Genomic DNA, 18650 nt, shown 5'->3' on the forward strand with positions numbered 1-18650 from the left:
CCATGACAAGTAAGGGCAAGTAATCCGCCTGCCGGAGGAAGCAAAGGAAATGGAATTGGGGAGGAGGGTGCAGAGAGAGTCAGGATTCTTGCCGAACTGGTGCCGTAGATACTAACATTTTGGGCTGGAAAATTCTACAAGCCAGAGCTGTCAGGGCAGAATTGGTGGAAACCATTTTGGAGGAATCCTGCACTGTGTCAAATATGAAGGGTGGAAGGAAGAAAGCGTTTGCGTTTGTTCTCAGCTGGATCCTTTCTTCTCGTCAGCTTAAATGTCGTTTTTTAGGAAGACTTTCCTTAATATCTCACGCTGACGTTTTCTCCCACATACTTTATATCACACTATCTTGTTTAACCTTCTTCACAACACTTATCACTCTGAAAAGATTTGTTAATTGCTTTCAGTACATGGAAACGTAAGCCTTATGAGGATATAGAATTTTTCTACTATCTTATTTATTGTTGTATTCCTCAGTGCCTATATCAGTCCTGGGTAGCAAGTAAGAGCTCGATAATAAATACTTTTTGAATGAAGGAAGAGAGACAGGTCTGGAGCCTGGAGAACGAGATGCAAGAGGTGCAAGACCTGCAGCGCCCTCTGCAGGCGGCGGGGGATGGTGCAGGTGCTTTAAGAATTACTGCGGGACTCGGTAGGGGGAGCGCAGGCGCTTCTCCGCAAGATAGAAGCGTTTAGACTACAACTCCCAGCAGCCACGAGAAGCCCCAGGGCTTGATGGGAACGGGAAACCTTATAACCTTTCACGTCCCGGCTCCGCGGGTTCCGTGGGTCGCCCGCGAAATCTGATCTGGGATGCAGCGGCCCAATCGGAAGGTGGGCCCAAATCCCGCGACAGCAAGAGGCTTGTAGCGACCTGCGGTGCTAAGGAACGCAGTGCTTTCAAAATTGGCGTCCGCTGTTCGCTTCTCCTCCCGGGAGTCTTCTGCCTCCTCCCAGAAGAGGAAGGAAGCACAGGTGGATTTCATTAGCTCTGCATCGGATCCCTGAGAACTTGAAGCCATCCTGGCTGAGGCTAATGTCCGCTGTGCTTCCTCTGCAGTATGAAGACTTTGGAGACTCAACCGTTAGCTCCGGACTGCTGTCCCTCAGACCAGGATCCAGCTCCAGCCCATCCTCCCCACGCTTCCCCGATGGATAAAAATGCGGACCCTGAACTGATGCCACCGCCTCTCGAAAGGGAGGATCCGCCCCGGTTGTCCCTAGATCCTGTGGCTGGCTCAGCTGTGTCCCAGGAGCTAGGGGAGGGGGACCCAGTTTCTCTCTCCACTCCCCTGGAAACAGAGTTTGGTGCTCCTAGTGAGTTGAGTCCTCAAATCGAGGAGCAAGAACTTTCTGAAAATACGAGACTTCCTACAGAAGAAGCAAACGGGAGCCTTTCTGAAGAAGAAACGAACAGGCCAGAGTTGGGGTCTGAAGAAGCCATGGAAGATGCCTCTGGGGAAGCCGCTGCAGAGGACGAGGGAGACACGTAAGTGTGATGGCAGTGGAGTGTGGAGTCTGGGGAGATGAAGTGTGAGGTCGACCTGTCCTCTGGTCCTCAGAACCACTTCTCCAGGCCCCTGCCTCCTTTGCTTGGCGACCCAGGTTTGTTGACCCCATCTTCCTTTCAGTGCTTGGAACTACAGCTTCTCCCAGCTGCCTCGATTTCTCAGTGGTTCCTGGTCAGAGTTTAGCACCCAACCTGAGAACTTCTTGAAAGGCTGTAAGTGGTAAGGATAACAACGGGGCAGGGAGCTGACCACCCACGAGATTTTCACCGTACAACAGTCCGGTTATCTAGGAGAGGGATGCCCCAGAGCTGGGAGAAGGAGCACGTAGCCCTTTTAGACTGAACTTACATTTTATCTAGCAGTTTGTGTCTTCTCCTTCCCTCAAGGATTCAGGGGGGGCTTACCTACACCAGAGGTAGGCTCAGCCCTAGACCTACACTTGAAAAGCATAGGTCCGGCCAGCTTTCTAACTCTCTCCTGTTTCTAGGGCTCCTGACGGTTCCTGCATCTTGACCAATAGTGCTGATAACATCTTGCGAATTTATAACCTGCCCCCAGAGCTGTACCACGAGGGGGAGCAGGTGGAATATGCAGAAATGGTAAGGACTGGGGCTAACTCTGCCTCTTCATCAGTGCTGCACATTTAAGTCCTTCATGGAGATGGAGAAAGTGTAGTCCAAGTGCTTCCTGTTCACAAATGGGACTGTTTTTCAAGATGTTTCCACATGTAGCGTTTTCTGCCCCGAATTCTGAAGTTATTTAGAGAGACGTTTTCCCTTTCTTTAATTAGGAATCTGTGTTTTTCGCTAAAAAGTAGTGAATTTCTTGTGGCAGTATAGATGTATTTATATTTATTATTTTTTTGAGACGGGGTCTTGCTCTGAAACCCAGGCTGGAGTGCCGTGGTGTGATCTCATCTCACTGCAACCTCTGCCTTCTGGGTTCAAGCGATTCTCCTGCCTCAGTCCCCGGAGTAGCTGGTACTTCAGGTGCACGCCATCACACTCGACTCATTTTTGTAGTTTTAGTAGAGATGGGGTTTCGCCATGTTGGGCAGGCTGATATCAAATTCCTGACCTCAGATGATCCGCCCACCTTGGCCTCCCAAAGTGTGGGTGGGGATTACAGGTGTGAGTCACCGCGCCCGGCCTATAGATATTTATTGATTGACTACTGATACATGTTAGTCACTGTGCTGAGATAAAGTGGTGGACAAGACAGATGAAGGGCTGGTTTGCTTTCTCTGTGGGGGATAGACAACAAATACGTAAACCAGCAGGCATCAGGACCAAGATGATAATAAATGCTCTGAAGGAAATACACAGAATGAAGAGAGACTAACTAGAGGAAAGCACATTGCATAAAATGGTCAGGAAGGAGCTCTCTGAAAAGGAGGCATTTGAACTAAGACCCGAAGGACGATAAGGGGTCAGTCACATGAACACTTCCGGAAAGAGCTTTCCAGGAACTGGCAATGATGTTATAAACACCCAGAACTGGGAAATAGCTTTGTGTGTTAAAAGACCAGAAAGGCCCGGCACGGTGGCTCACACCTGTAATCCCAGCTACTTGGAAGGCCAAGGCGGACAGATCACTTGAGGCCAGGAGTTCGAGACCAGCCTGGCCAGTATGGCGAAACCCCATCTCTACTAAAAATACAAAAATTAGCTGCATGTGGTGGCACACACCTATAATTCCAGCTACTCGTGTGGCTGAGGCAGGGGAATCTCTTAAACTCAGGAGGTGGAGGCTGCAGTCAGACAAGATTGTACCACTGCACTTTAGCCTGGGCGACAGAGTGAGACTCCATCTCAAAAAACAACAAAACAGACTGGGTTCGGTGGGTCACACCTGTAATCCCGGCACTTTGGCAGGCTGAGGCAGGCAGATCACCTGAGGTCAGGAGTTTGAGACCAGGCTGGCCAACATGGCAAAACCCCGTCTCTACAAAAATACAAAAATTAGCTGGATGTGATGATGAGACAAATCTCAAATTAGCTACTTGAGAGACTGAGGCAGGAGAATCACTTGAACCCGAGAGGTGGAGGTTGCAGTGAGCCGAGATCACGCCACTGCACTCCAGCCTGGGCGACAGAGCGAGACTCCATCTCAAAACAAACAAACAAACAAACACAAAATAAAAAACCCAGAATGTTAGTATAGCCAGACTGAGGCAAGTGAGGGAGATAGAGGGGCGAGGACAGAGAAGAGCAGCCACGTTGTGTTGGGTCTTATGGGTAAGACATTTGGAGTTTATTTGGGAAGTCATGAGAGAGGGGTTTTTTTTTTTTTTTTTTGAGATGAGTCTTCCTCTTGTTGCACAGGCTGGAATGCAGTGACATGATCTTGGCTCACTGCATCCTCTGCCTCCTGGGTTCAAGTGATTCTCCTGTCTCAGCCTCCTTAGTAGCAGAGATTATAGGCATGTGCCACCATGCCTGGCTAATTTTTTTTTTTTTTTTGAGATAGAGTCTCACTCTGTTGCCCTGGCTGGAGTGCAGTGGCGCGATCTTGGCTCACTGCAACCTCTGCCTCCTGGATACAGGTGATTCTCCTGCCTCAGCCTCCCAAGTAGCTGGGATTACAGGCGCCCACCACCATGGCCCAGCTAATTTTTGTTTTGTTTTTTTAATAGAGACAGGGTTTTACCATATTGGCCAGGCTAGTCTCGAACTCCTGACCTTTGATCCGCCGGTCTTGGCCTCCCAAAGTGCTGGGAAACAGGCGTGAGCCACTGTGCCTGGCCTTTTTGTATTTTTAATAGAGACAGGTTTTGCCATATTGGCATGGCTGGTCTTGAACTTCTGACTTCAGGTGATCCACCCACCTTGGCCTTCCAAAGTGCTAGGATTACAGGCGTGAGCCACCACGCTGGGCCATGAGAGAGTTTAAACAATTCTCCTGCCTCAGCCTCCCGGTAGCTGGGATTACAGGCATGTGCCACCACGCCTGGCTAATTTTTTTGTATTTTTTTAGTAGATATGGGATTTCACTGTATTGGCCAGGCTGGTCTCGAGCTCCTGACCTTGTGATCCGCCCACCTCAGCCTCCCAAAGTGCTGGGATTATAGGCGTGAGCCACCGCACCTGGCCAAGAGAGTTTTAAAACAGAAGAGTGAATGGTTTTTGGGTGGGCAAGAGTGAAATCCGGTGCCAGGCATAGTGACTTATGCCTGTAATCCCAACATTTTGGGAGGCAGAGGCGAGTGGATCACCTGAGGTCAGGAGTTTGAGACCAGCCTGGCCAACAGGATCACCTGAGGTCAGGAGTTTTACCAGCCTGGTAAAACCCTGTCTCTCCTAAAAATATAAAACTGAGCTGGGGCTGGGCGTGGTGGCTCACGCCTGTAATCCTAACACTTTGGGAGGCTGAGGCGGGTGGATCACCTGAGGTCAGGAGTTCAAGACCAGCCTGGCCAACGTGATGAAACCCATCTCTACTAAAAATACAAAAAATAGCTGGGCGTGGTGGTGGGCGCCTGTAATCCCAGCTACTCTGGAGGCTGAGAAAGGAGAATTACTTGAACCAAGGAGACGGAGGTTGCGGTGAGCCGGGATCATGCCACTGCACTCCAGCCTGGGTAACAAGAGTGAAACTCCATCGCAAAAAAAAAGAAAAGAAAGAAAGAATGCTGATGGAGGAGGAGACTGATTCATGCTGCTGAGAGATGGAGTGAGGCGAATCTAGAGAATGACCCAAGAGACATTAGTGACCTTGACCAGAGCACTTTCAGGGAAGTGATGGAAGCAGAATCTGATCAGGATGGGTGGAAGAAAAGTAGAGCCAATCTTTTTTTTTCTTTTGAGTTGGAGTCTTGTGCTGTTGCCTGGGCGGGAGTACAATGGCATGATCTCGGCTCACTGAACCTCTGCCTCCTGGGTTCAAGTGATTCTCCTGCCTCAGCCTCCTGAGTAGCTGGGGTTACAAGTGCACACCACCACACCCAGGTAATGTTTTGTATTTTTAGTAGAGATGGGGTTTCACTCTGTTGGCCAGGCTCGTCTCGAACTCCTGACCTCGTGATCCACCCACGTCAGCCTCCCAAAGTGCTGGAAGTACAGGTGTGAGCCACTGTGCCCGGCCTAGACAATTCTTTGGGAAAGTTTTGCTGTGAAAGGGAGCCAAGAAATGGATCGGTGCTCAGAAGGGAAGCGATGCCAAAGAAGGGTTTATGGGGTGCTTCTCTGACGTCAGGAATAGTCCTGTAGAGAGGGAAGGATTGATGCTGTAGGAGAGAGGGGGGATAACAAAACCCCTGAGTGGCTGGGCGAAGACAGGAGCTAGAGCACGTTAAAGGACTTGACTTTGATAGGCACAGAATCCTTCCTTGCAATAGAAGGAAAGGTGGAGGAGCATTCAGAAGCTGCTGTTGGGCAGTTGGAAGATCTGAGTGGTTTTTGTTTTGAGACAGGGTCTCTCTCCATTTCCCAGACAGGAATGCAGTGGTGTGATCACAACTCACTTCAGCCTCAACCTCCTGGGCTTAAGCAATCCTCCTGCCTCAGCCTCCTGAGTAGCTGGGACCACACGTGTGTGCCACCATACCCAGCTAGTTTTTAAATTTTATTTTTAGAGATGGAGTCTTGCTATGTTGCCCAGACTAGTCTCAAACTCCGGGCCTCAAACAGTCCTCCCACCTCATCCTCCCAACGTGCTAGGATTACAGGCATGAGTGTGCCTGGCCCAGATTTGAGTGTTTCTGTCTCTGAATTCTGTTTCTGAATTCTCAGTGAAGCATAAAGGGAGATTTTCAGCCAAAGGAAGAGGGTCTGTGCAGAGAGAAAAGGTATGAAATGACCTGTCCTAGAGAATAGAAAATCAAGGCTGGGCACAGTGGCTTATGCCTGTAGTCCCAGCACTTTGAAAGGCTAAAGCAGGAGGATCACCTTGGGTCAGCAGCTCAACAGCAGCCTGGGCAATACAGCAAGATCCTATCTCTACAAAACATTTAAAAAATGGTTGGGTATGATGGTGTGTGCCTGTACTCCCAGTTCCTTGGGAGGCTGAGGCAGAAGGATTGCTTGAACCCAGAAGTTCAAGGCTACAGTGCAGTGAGCTACGATTGTGCCCTATATCCCATCCTAGGTGATGGAGCGAGACCCTGTCTCAAAAAAAAAAACAACAACAAAAGAAAGAAAATCAGATCCACCGAGGTATGTGGCAGTCGTGCTGCTCTTTGCTCAGTGCCCACCAGAGGCCTGTTGCCATTAATTTGAAATGAGACCGGTTAGTGTGACTGTGCATCTTCCCTGTCAAGTTAAATGACTGTAGTTTCTCTGTAAAATGGGGATAATTATAATAGCACCTGCCTCACAGAGTTGTGAGAATTAAAAGAATCAGTAATGAATTAAAGCACTTAGTGCCGGGCATGGTGGCTCACACCTGTAATCCCAGCACTTTGGGAGGCCGAGGCAGGTGGATAGCCTGAGGTCAGGAGTTTGAGACCGACCTGGCCAACATAGCGAAACCCTGTCTTTACTAAAAATACAAAAATTAGCCGGGCTTAGTGGCAGGCGCCTGTAATCCCAGCTACTTGGGAGGTTTGAGGCAGGAGAATTGCTCGAACGCAGGAGGCAGAGGTTGCAGTGAGCTGATGACGCCACTGCACTCCAGTCTGGGCAACAGAGCAAGATCCAGTCTCAAAAAAATAATAATAAAATGGAAAAAAAAAGCACTTAAAACAGCACCTGGCATATAGTAAGTGCTCAGTAAACACTAGTAGTCCCTGGTATCAGTTGCATGCAAGCCAAGAATAGGAGGATGGTCTGGTTGAGGTTTACCAGGAGAGAAAAACAAACCCTGGTCTTTCTCGAGAGTGTCTTCAAGGGTGTGCATGCCATGGTGGACTAGAATCTTAAGTGGGTAAGGAACTAGACTGTAAATATGTTTTCGATGAAGCTGAATAAATTGTCATGGTAGAAATAACAGAGCAGGGTCAAGCGTGGTGGCTCACGGCTGTAATCCCGACACTTTGGGAGGCCGAGGTGGGTGGATCACCTTAAGGTCAGGAGTTTGAGACCAGTCTGGCCAACATGGTGAAACCCCATCTCTACTAAAAAAAAGTACAAAATTAGTCAGGCATGGTGGTGATTGCCTGTAGTCCCAGCTACTTGGGAGGCTGAGGCAGGAGAATTGCTTGAACCCGGGAGGCGGAGGTTGCAGTGAGCCGAGATCTCATCACTGCACTCCAGCCTGGGCAACAGAGCGAGACTCCATCTCAGAAACAAAAACAAGAAACCCCACAAAAAAACAAGAATGATAACAGGACTGTTTGTGGGCAGTGAGATGGCAAACCAGGCGGTAGAGTCTTAGTGGTTGAGGGAGGGTGATAAAACAGGGGAAGCTAGCCTGATGACAAGAACTGCAGAGGAGCTGGGGTTTGACAGCAGGGGGCATAATGACACCCAGCCACCTCTTGTCCTTGAGGTGTGTACTGGGGACAGCTGGCTGTAAGCATTACAGCCATCTCAGCTTGAGAGGGCCGGGGGGATTGCCAGGGCTAGGCAAGTGCAGGAGCAAATGGATCATTCTGAGGAGAAGATGAGAAATATGGGAGAGTGTTATTATTTATTTATTTTATTAGAGATGGAGTCTCGCTCTGTTGCCCAGACTGGATAGAGTACAGGCGCAATCATAGCTCACCACAGCCTTGAACTACTCCCGAGTAGCTGAGACTATAGGCCATGCCACCATGCTCAGCTAATTTTTGTACTTTCTGTAGAAATGGGGTCTCGCTGTGTTGTCCAGGCTGGTCTCAAACTCCTGGCTTCAAGCAATTCTCCTGCCTTGGCCTCAAAATGTTGCGATTACAGGCATGAGCCACTGTGCCCAGCTGGTTTTTAGATCCTTGAGTAGGAATTTCAGTGGGTTTGGGACAGATTAGGGTGTGCATGGAGCAGTATACAGGTCGTGGTGATGCCAGATGACCCAGAAGACCAGGACTTCTCTAGTGCTTGAGGTTAATAGGAGGATGGGGCAGGGGTGAGTCTTTTTGTTTTGTTTTTTGAGACAGGGTCTCACTTTTGCTCAGGCTGGAGTGCAGTGGGCAGTGGCGCGATCTCAGCTCACTACAACCTCCGCCTCCCAGGTTCAAGTGAATCTCATGCCTCACCCTCCCAAGTAGCTGGGGCTACAGGGGTGCGCCACCACGCCCAACTAAGTTTTGTATTTTGAGTAGAGATGGGATTTCTCCATGTCGCCCAGGCTGTTCTCAAACTCCTGTCCTCAAGTGATCTGCGGCAGGGCTGAGTCTTGTTGGCTCGTTAAAAGAAGAAAGGTGCTCAGTTCCAAGACTGGTCTTGAGTGCTTACCTGGCCCGCAACTCTTTAAGGCTGGAGGCTGTAGACATTTGAGTTCTCTGTGCAAACTATAAGGTGATCTAAGCCCTAAACCCCGGTTCCTCAGGCCCGGGGGTGGTGGTGCAGCCGGTGCAGCCGTGTTAAAAGAGTTCAGGAGGTAAGAGTTTCAAGGCAGGGGTAGTTAGAAGAGACTCTGGAAATGTGGGGCGGGGCGGGGAGGGGGATGTTGAGTGTTGCATAAACTTGTTTAAGAGAAATGGGAATGTTAAAAAAAGAAAAAATTGTCATTACCTGCCACTGCAGAATTTAGCCCTCTGAATTTTTCTACATTTCTTTCTAAGCTCTGTCCAAGTACTGAAAGCTTTTATGGGTTGTAATCATATACTACATGGTTTTATACATTCCTTTTTTCTTTTTAACAATCATATCCTAAATGTTTTTTGTGGTAGTCTTCACTGTTATGATTAATGGTGTGTGATATTGCATTGAGTGCTTATGATAATTTTCTTACCTCTTTTCTTGTTTTGGACATTTGGGTTGTTTCCAGGATTATTATAAATGATTCTTCAGTGAACAAATTATCTTCATGTATTTTGAAGGAGGTTCTTTTGTCAAGAGAATTTTTTTTTTTTTTTTGAGACAGAGTCTTGCTTCGTCACCCAGGCTGGAGTGCAGTGGCATGATCTTGGCTCACTGAAATCTCCGCCTCCTGGGTTCAAGTGATTCTCCTTCCTCAGCCTCCTGAGTAGCTGGGATTACAGGCGTGTGCCACCATGCCTGGCTAATTTTTGTATTTTTAGTAGAGACGGGGTTTCACCATTTTGGCCAGGCTGGTCTCTACTCCTGACCTCAAGTGATCCATCCACCTCTGCCTCCCAGAGTGTTGGAATTATAGGCGTGAGCCACCACACCTAGCCTTAAGGTAAATTTTATGAATAAGAAATACCCTAGAACAATATCAACTTTTTTTTATATATCTTGCAATACAGATAGTCAATGTGTTTTCTTTTTTTTTCTTTCTTTTTTTGAGACAGAGTCTCGCTCTGTGGCCCAGGCTGGAGTGCAGTGGTGGGACCTTGCCTCACTGCAACCTCTGTCTCCCAGTTCAAGCAATTCTCCTGCCTCAGCTTCCCAAGTAGCTGGGATTACAGGCACGCACCACCACACTGGGCTAATTTTTGTATTTTTAGTAGAGATGGGGTTTCACCATGTTGGCCAGGCTGGTCTCAAACTCCCGACCTCAAGTGTTCCACCCACTTCCGCCTCCTAAAGTGCTGGGATTACAGACGTGAGCCACCGCTTCTGGCCAGTGAGTTTGTTTTCAAAAGATTTTTGTGGCTGGTGTGGTGGCTCATGCCTATAATCCCAGCACTTTGGGAGGCCAAGGTGGGAGGAATGCTTGAGCCCAGGAGTTTGAGACCAGCCTTGGTAACACAGCCGGATCCTGTCTCTATCAAAAAAGCTGGGCCTGTGGTCCCAGCTACTTGGGAGGCTGAGGTGGGAGGATCGCTTGAGCCTGCGAGGGTGAGGCTGCCATGACCTTTGATCACACCATTGTACTCTAGCCTGGGCGACAGAGCGAGACTGTCTCAAAACAAACAACCAAAAACTTTTTGTGCCTTTTATTTACTTATTTATTTATTTTTTCCTGCTAGTGTACCAGTTTTATTGCAACCTTACTCATTAGGTGTTTTCATTTTTAGTGTCTACAAGTTTAGCATTTGAAATAGATAAAATTTCTTTCTCTCTTTTTTTTTTTTTTTTTTTTTTTTTTGAGGTGGAGTCTCTCTCTGTCACCCAGGCGCTGGAGTGCAGTGGCGTGATTGGCTCACTGCAAGCTCCGCCTCCCGGATTCACGCCATTCTCCTGCCTCAGCCTCCCGAGTAGCTGGGACTACAGGCGCCCGCCACAACGCCTGGCTAGTTTTTGTATTTTTAATAGAAGTGGGGTTTCACCGCATTAGCCAGAATGGTCTCGATCTCCTGATCTTGTGATCCGCCCGCCTCAGCTTCCCAAAGTGCTGGGGTTACAGGCGTGAGCCACCGCGCCCTGCCTGAAATAGATAAAATTTCTATAGGTCAGAAAATTGGGGAAGGGCGCATTTGGGTAATTCCCTATACTTGTGTGTACTGAGTCTTCTTCCCAATATAGTTTCTTGGTTTTTCTCCTTTATTTTCTACCTTTTCACAGAACTTCCTGTAAGTCTTACTTCCAACTCCCCAGCGTCTTTCCTGAGACTTGCCCTGCCCCATGGCTCTTGCGGGAAGCCTTTACTCCTCGTCTCTCCCTCTTCAGGAGACACTTTGCATCCTCTGCGCCCTACATCTCTCAGGGTGGGGATGGGGAGCAGCTTCTTCATCCCAAATGCTGTAGCCACACAATTGCTCTTTCGTCTTAGTGAAACTTTTTCCTTTGAGGCTTATGCTGTCTCTCCCGCTGACGATGTTGGCACCGTACAGCCTTCCTGTGCTCTCCAGTTCTTCCACCATTTTGGTGACCTCAGGTATCCAAGCCAGAAGCCGGGGTCTCTCTCATCCTTTAATCTCCCTTTTCCTAACCCCTCATATCCAATTACTTCCCAAATCCCATCAAGTCAGCCTGATCTTCCTAATCCACCCACATCTGTCCATCCCACTGCCTCTACTTTAATTCAAGGTCCTATTATTTTGGGCCTATGTTGCTGAAACAATCTCCTGCCTCCTTTTGCTCATTAAAACCATCTTTATTGACTGCTGATTCTACACCAGGTGTTGGGGAAGCAGTGGTGAGAGCAAGGCAGATGTGATTCCCTCCTTCTCTGATAGGTTTGACGGAAGGGGAGTGAGGAGCACCCAGGGCTATAGGAAAGCGGAGCAGGGGCGCCTTGCTTAGCTGGAGGGGTTAGGGAAGCGTCCCAGAGGAAGAAGCATCTAAGAGACCTGAAGGATGACTAGGATTCAGCCAGGAGGAGTCGTTGGGGGAGAAGAAGGAAGAATATTTCAGACTTGGAGCCTAGGACATGTGAAAGCCAGTGGGTTGAAAGTGTGGCGAGTTGGCACTTTATAGGACCTGAGAGTCAAAATGGCGGGACTCAGATTTTTTTTTTTTTTTTTTTTTAAATGGAGTCTCGCTCTGTCGCCCAGGCTGGAGTGCAGCGGTGCAATCTGGACTCACTGCAAGCTCCGTCTCCCGGGTTCACGCCATTCTCCTGCCTCAGACTCCGGAGTAGCTGGGACTACAGGCACCCGGCACCACGCCCGGCTAATTTTTTGTATTTTTAGTAGACACGGGGTTTCACCACGTTAGCCAGGATGGTCTCAATCTCCTGAGCTCATGATCCGCCCGCCTCGGCCTCTCTAAGTGCTGGGATTACAGGCGTGAGCCACCACGACTGGCCAGGACTCAGAGATTTTTAAGGAAATGAGCAGATAGAGATGAGCCTTGAGAGGTGGTTTGGGGGTAGCAGCGTGGTAATGGAAGGCTAAGAGGAGGAACTGGCAAGATTTGGTATTGGGTTGGACCAGGAGTGGACAGGAAGTGAAGAGTGGTAGCAGTCAAGGCTGGTGCTCAGATTTCAGGATTGAGCACTGATGTGGAGTCCAGGAGGAACAGCAGGTTTGATGGTGGCGGATGCTAGGCCCATTATGGACAAATTGAGTTTGAGCAACCTGTGGGATGATCAAGTGGCACTGTCCACCAGGCAGTTGGATATATGGGTTCAGAGTATAGAGGTGGACGCTGAAGTCCTGGCTGGTTGACATCAGCCTGAGGCCCCGCAGACAACTGACGAAGGACAGTGTTCAGACTATTTATCTCTTACAAATCAGTAAGAAAAAGACGGCTGGGCACAGTGGCTCACGCCTGTAATCCCAGCACTTTGGGAGGCCGAGGCAGGCCGTTCACCTGAGGTCAGGAGTTCAAGACCAGCCTGACCAACATGGTGAAACCCCGTCTCTACTAAAAATACAAAAATTAGCCGGGCATAATAGCGGGCGCCTGTAATTCCAGCTACTCAGGAGGCTGAGGCAGGAAAATTGCTTGAACCTGGGAGGTGGAGGTTGCAGTGAGCCGAGATTGCACCACTGCACTCAGCCTGGGGGATAGAGCGAGACTCTGCCTCCAAAAAAAAAAAAAAGACAACACCTGGCCAGGCACAGTGGTTTACACCTGTAATCCTCACTTTGGGAGGCCGAGGTGGGCAGATCACTTGAGGCTGGGAGTTTGAGACCAGCCTGGCCAACATGGTGAAACCCCATCTCTGGTAAAAAGTATAAAAATTAGCCGGGCTTGGTGGCTAACGCCTGTAGTCCCAGCTACTTGGGAGGCCATTAGAGTCGCTTGAACCCAGGAGGCAGAGGTTGTAGTGAGCGGAGATCGTGCCACTGCCCTCCAGCTTGGGGAACACAGAAAGACTGTCTCAAAAAAAAAAAAAAGAAAAGAAAGAAAATGGGCAAAATTTATGAAAAGGTGTACCTAAATGGCCAGTAAACATAGAGGAAATAATCTAACTTTTCTTATAGTAATGATGGAAATACAAATTTATGCTGCAATGAAATACCATTTCACCGCCTTCAAATTGAGAAAAATGTAACAGTCTGGTAATACCAAGAGGATAAAGAAGATAAAGAACAATAGATACTTTTTTTTTTTTTTTGGAGACACGATCTTGCTCTGTTGCCCAGGCTGGAGTGCAGTGGTGCGAACATGGTGCACTCCAGCCTCAAACTACTGGGGTCAAGCAATCCTCCTGCCTCACTCTCCCAAACAGATGGGACTACGAGTATGCCAACATGCCTGACTAATTTTTTAACTTTTTGTAGAACTAGGGTCTTGCTATATTGCCCAGGCTAGAATAGAGACTCTTATATGCTGCTGGTGGGAGAGGATGTTGGGATAAGTGCTTTGGGAAAGAAATTGACATAGTATCTTACAAAGTTGGCAAAGTGCATAGCATAGAGACCAGTAATTTTACTCTTCAGCAGAAACTGTAGAGAAACCCTTCTACATGTGTACAGAATGTTAAAGCACACTAGCCAAAAAATGGAAAACCATCAGTGACACTAAATAGAAGAAGTGCAAATCAGTTTGACTATATTCATGAGTGGAGTACTATACAGCAGTGAAAATGCATGAATTACAGCAAAATGTGTTTCCATGGTTAAAGCTTCCTATCACAGAGGGATATATATGATATGATGCCATTACTGTTAAGTCTAGGCCGGGCATGGTGGCTCATGCTTGTAATCCCAGTGCGTTGAAAGGCTGAGGTGGTTGGACTGCTTGAAGCCAGGAGTTTTAGACCAGCCTGAGCAACACAGAACCCTGTCTCTACAAAAAAAAATTTAAAAAATTAGCCAGGCACTCTGGGCGTGGTGTCTCATGCCTGTAATCCTAGCACTTGGGAGACTGAGGCAGGTGGATCACGAGATCAAGAGTTCAAGACCAACCTGGCCAAGATAGTGAAACCCTGTCTCTACTAAAAATACAAAAAGATTAGCCGGGCGTGATGGCAGGTGCCTGTAATCGTAGCTACTTGGGAGGCTGAGGCAGAGAATTGCTTGAGTCTGGGAGGCGGAGATTGCAGCGAGCTAAGATTGCGCCACTGTACTCCAGCCTGGGCGACAGAGCGAGACTTCGTCAAAAAAAAAATAATAATAATAAATAAATAAATAAGCCAGGTATAGTGGCTTGTGCTTATATTCCCAGTTACTAGGGATGCTGAGGCCAGGGGATTGTTTGCTTGAGCCCAGGAGTTTGAGGTTTCAGTGAGATGATTGCGCCACTGTACTCCAGACTAGGCAACAGAGTAAGACCTGGTCTCTAAGAAAACAAAAAATTAAGTCTAAAGACCTGTAAGACAATGTTAGACACTGTTTTTTTTTCCCATAGTATCTCTCCTAGGCTGGGTGCGGTGGCTCACACCTGTAATCCCAGCATCTTGGGAGGCTGAGTCAGAGAGATCACTTGAGGCCAGGAGTTCGAGACCAGCCTGGCCAACATGGTGAAACCCCCATCTCTACTAAAAATACAAAAAATTAGCCGAGCATGGAGGTGAACTCCTGCAATCCCAGCTACTTGGGAGGCTGAGGCACAAGAATTGCTTGAACGCCGGAGGCAGAGGTTGCAGTGAGCTGAAATTGTGCCACTGCTCTCAGCCTGGGTGACAGAACGAAACTCTGCCTAATAAATAAATACATATTCCTAAGGAAATGTGTGACAGTGATAAATTCAGGATAGTGTTTACCTCTGAGGGAGAATTTCTGTTAGGAAAGGGGTTTAAACATATTTTTTTCTTCAGCTGGATGGAGGGGTCACAGGGTTGTTTTTTAATGAGGTACTTTGCATGTTTATTTATTTATTTATTTATTTTTATTTTTGAGATGAAGTCTCGCTCTGCCACCCAGGCTGGAGTGCAGTGGCCGGATCTCAGTTCACTGCAAGCTCCGCCTCCCGGGTTTTACGCCATTCTCCTGCCTCAGCCTCCCGAGTAGCTGGGACTACAGGCGCCCATCACCTCGCCTGGCTACTTTTTTGTATTTTTAGTAGAGAGGGTTTCACTGTGTTAGCCAGGATGGTCTCGATCTCCTGACCTCGTGATCCACCTACCTCGGCCTCCCAAAGTGCTGGGATTACAGGCTTGAGCCACTGCGCCCGGCCTAATTTTATATTTTTAATAGAGATGGGGTTTCACCATGTTGGCCAGGCTGGTCTTGAACTGACCTCAGGTAATCCACCTGCCTTGGCCTCCCAAAGTGCTTGGATAACAGGCTTGAGCCACCACACCCAGCCTGATTTTTGTATTTGTAGTAGATACAGGGTTTCACCATGTTGGCCAGGCTGCTCTCAAACTCCTGACCTCAAGTGATCCACCTGCCTTGGCCTCCCAAAGTGCTGGGATTACAGGTGTGAGCCACCGTGCCCGGCCATTCCTCCCCTTCCTTTGACAGCACCGGGGTTTCAGTGTCCATGTCTCTCTCAGCGTGGCCAGCAGCAGCCGGGAGAACCCGATTCATATCTGGGATGCATTCACTGGAGAGCTCCGGGCTTCCTTTCGCGCCTACAACCACCTGGTAGGGACTGCCACACTCAGCCCCGGCACTCGTACTGGCCCGGCTCTCCTTCCTTGAGGGCAGCTAAGGCTTTGCAAGTCCTGTTTTCAGCCCTTTCCTTCCCCCAGGATGAGCTGACGGCAGCCCATTCACTCTGCTTCTCCCCGGATGGCTCCCAGCTCTTCTGTGGCTTCAACCGGACTGTACGTGTTTTCTCCACGGCCCGGCCCGGCCGAGACTGCGAGGTCCGAGCCACGTTTGGTAAGCATCTGTGCCTCCAAGGGAGGAGGAGAGGGAAGAGCACTGTCACCTGCACAGGGGCCTGTGTGAGCCGAGGGCCACCTGTGGGGTTTCACGCCGTCCTCTGTACGGCCCGGGAGCAGGTGCAGCCCAGTCGGCAGAGGAGCAAACAGACTCAGAGCAGGTAGGAAGGTCAACCAGCTGGTCAAAGGACTGCTGCCTTCCTGAACCCGTACCCTGTCAGCTGTGGAGCTTTTGGTCTCTGAAATCTTTCTAGAAAATTTTTGATAAAGCTGATTCCATTTTCCTGTAGGCCTTCAACTTGCATCTGTCCAAGGAAGAACTGGGATTTGAGAGGGATGAAGTGGGGCTTGGGCATTTAGGTCCTTTGGGAGGATAGATGTGGGGAGCATCAGAGGTCTTTGTCCTGCTTGTGACACACAGCATGGGGGAGATGTTGAGTCCAGGCATGTTGGTGCTGGGATGGGAGACAGACCTCTGCTTAGCCTGGTTAGTGCCAGGAGCCATTGCCCCCTCCCCTACTTTGTTCCTTCCCTCTCTAGCAAAAAAGCAGGGCCAGAGCGGCATCATCTCCTGCATAGCCTTCAGCCCAGCCCAGCCCCTCTATGCCTGTGGCTCCTACGGCCGCTCCCTGGGTCTGTATGCCTGGGATGATGGTTCCCCTCTTGCCTTGCTGGGAGGGCACCAAGGGGGCATCACCCACCTCTGCTTTCATCCCGATGGCAACCGCTTCTTCTCAGGAGCTCGCAAGGTAGGGGTCACACCCTGAGAGCCCAAAGCACCTGGGCAGTGGGGCAGGAGCGGGGATGTAGTCTGCAGTGTAGGGGAATGGGAATGGGGAAAAAAATCCCAAGCTGAAGGAGTGCCTGGAGACCGCGAGGGAGGCAGGGACATCCAGGGCTTTGGGGGCGACTCCAGGTCCTGTTCCATGTCTCCAGGATGCTGAGCTCCTGTGCTGGGATCTCCGGCAGCCTGGTTACCCACTATGGTCCCTGGGTCGAGAGGTGACCACCAATCAGCGCATCTACTTTGATCTGGACCCGTGAGTGGCCGTGGCTCCTTCCTACACAGGGCCCTGAGAAGCCTAGGAATGCCAGAGCCCAGCTGTAGGGTCCTAGCCCCTGGGTGTGAGTGGTTCCTGCCCCAGGGGTGAGGCCTCTGCCAGCAAATCTCTCCTCTCTCTCCCAGGACCGGGCAGTTTCTAGTGAGTGGCAGCACAAGCGGGGCCGTCTCCGTGTGGGACACGGGTGGACCTGGCAATGATGGGAAGCCGGAGCCCGTATTGAGTTTTCTGCCCCAGAAGGACTGCACCAATGGCGTGAGGTCCTCAGTTCCATTCCAGAGATGTTGGGGCTTCGGTTGGGGATGGAAGTGAATCCCAGAGGGAGCAAGTGTCCTCACTGAAGGCACTGATAGACCGTCCCCATCTCTCCCTCAGCCTGCACCCTAGCCTGCCTCTCCTGGCCACTGCCTCCGGTCAGCGTGTGTTTCCCGAGCCCACAGAGAGTGGGGACGAAGGAGAGGAGGAGTTGGGCCTTCCCCTGCTCTCCACACGCCATGTCCACCTTGAATGTCGGCTTCAGCTCTGGTGGTGTGGGGGGGGCCCAGACTCCAGCATCCCTGATGATCACCAGGGCGAGAAAGGGCAGGGAGGAACGGAGGGAGGTGTGGGTGAGCTTATATAAAAAGGTTTTTATGATACTAGAGTCTTCGTGTCTGTTTGTGGGGGGTGTATGAGTGAGGTGGGGTCGGGCAGGGGGACTGGCGGGCTCCCTGGTCCAGCAGCAGTGGGTATGGCATATTGTTCCTGAAACCAGGGGTTGAGAGGTGGGACTAGGCAGGAGCCAATGGGGTGGCTGAGCTTGGTGTGAAGTCAAGTGGGTGGGGGTGGGGCTTCATGCCATTGACTGGTTGGTTGCTAGGCAACTTGGTAAACTGAAGGGGGAAACCTGTTTGAAATCTCACTCCCAAGGTGGGGGTGGCAGGGGTCATGGTGAGCCGGGCTGAGCAGGAGCTGGGTCAGACTGTTGGGTGTGACTGTGTGAGACTGTGCAGACAGTGACAGGGTGCCTGTCACCCACACTCCACACTGCCATTCTCCAGCAGCATGGGGACCATTACTCAGCTCTGAGGGGAGCAGGAGCACTCCCCTCCCCTCCCCGGGGCTCCCCAGGAGGCAGACAACCCAGTTGCCAGAGTCAAGGACACACCTAAAAGAAGAAAGGTGTTGAAAAATACAGTCGTCACCTTTGGTATTGCTGTTCCACGCGGGGCGCGGCGAGGGTCTTATTGATTCAGCAGCTGTCGCTGGGCTTGTTTCTCCATTTGTCTGCTCTGTCTTTGGGGGTGGGGGGACGAGTGTGTCATTTGAAGCAGTGACTCCTCCCTCCTCCCCCCAACACCTTCCCAAATACTGAGAATGGGGGGACTTTGAAGAAATACCACCAGCAGGGGATGTGATTTTAGACCTCACCATCAAAGGGAAGGGACGAAAGGCCTGTGGAGGCTTAAGAGGGAGAGGAATGTCACCCCTGCCCAGAGGTGCTGAAAGCCAG

General features: G+C 49.9%; 1 protein-coding gene across 1 annotated transcript; it reads left to right on the forward strand.

Moving 5' to 3' along the window:
- The first annotated feature begins 681 nt into the window (after positions 1–681).
- Positions 682–17796, forward strand: WRAP53 (WD repeat containing, antisense to TP53). The gene is made up of 10 exons (XM_011958635.1): positions 682–972; positions 1058–1486; positions 1629–1727; positions 1996–2107; positions 15733–15855; positions 15963–16095; positions 16638–16846; positions 17034–17137; positions 17284–17418; positions 17534–17796. Exons 2-10 carry the CDS (start codon positions 1059–1061, stop codon positions 17778–17780), a joined length of 1590 nt encoding a protein of 529 aa, XP_011814025.1. The 5' UTR covers positions 682–972; position 1058; the 3' UTR covers positions 17781–17796.
- Positions 17797–18650: the final 854 nt, after the last annotated feature.

This window comes from Colobus angolensis, unplaced genomic scaffold, assembly GCF_000951035.1.
Source record: "Colobus angolensis palliatus isolate OR3802 unplaced genomic scaffold, Cang.pa_1.0 Scaffold47, whole genome shotgun sequence".
Taxonomy (NCBI): Eukaryota; Metazoa; Chordata; class Mammalia; order Primates; family Cercopithecidae; genus Colobus; species Colobus angolensis.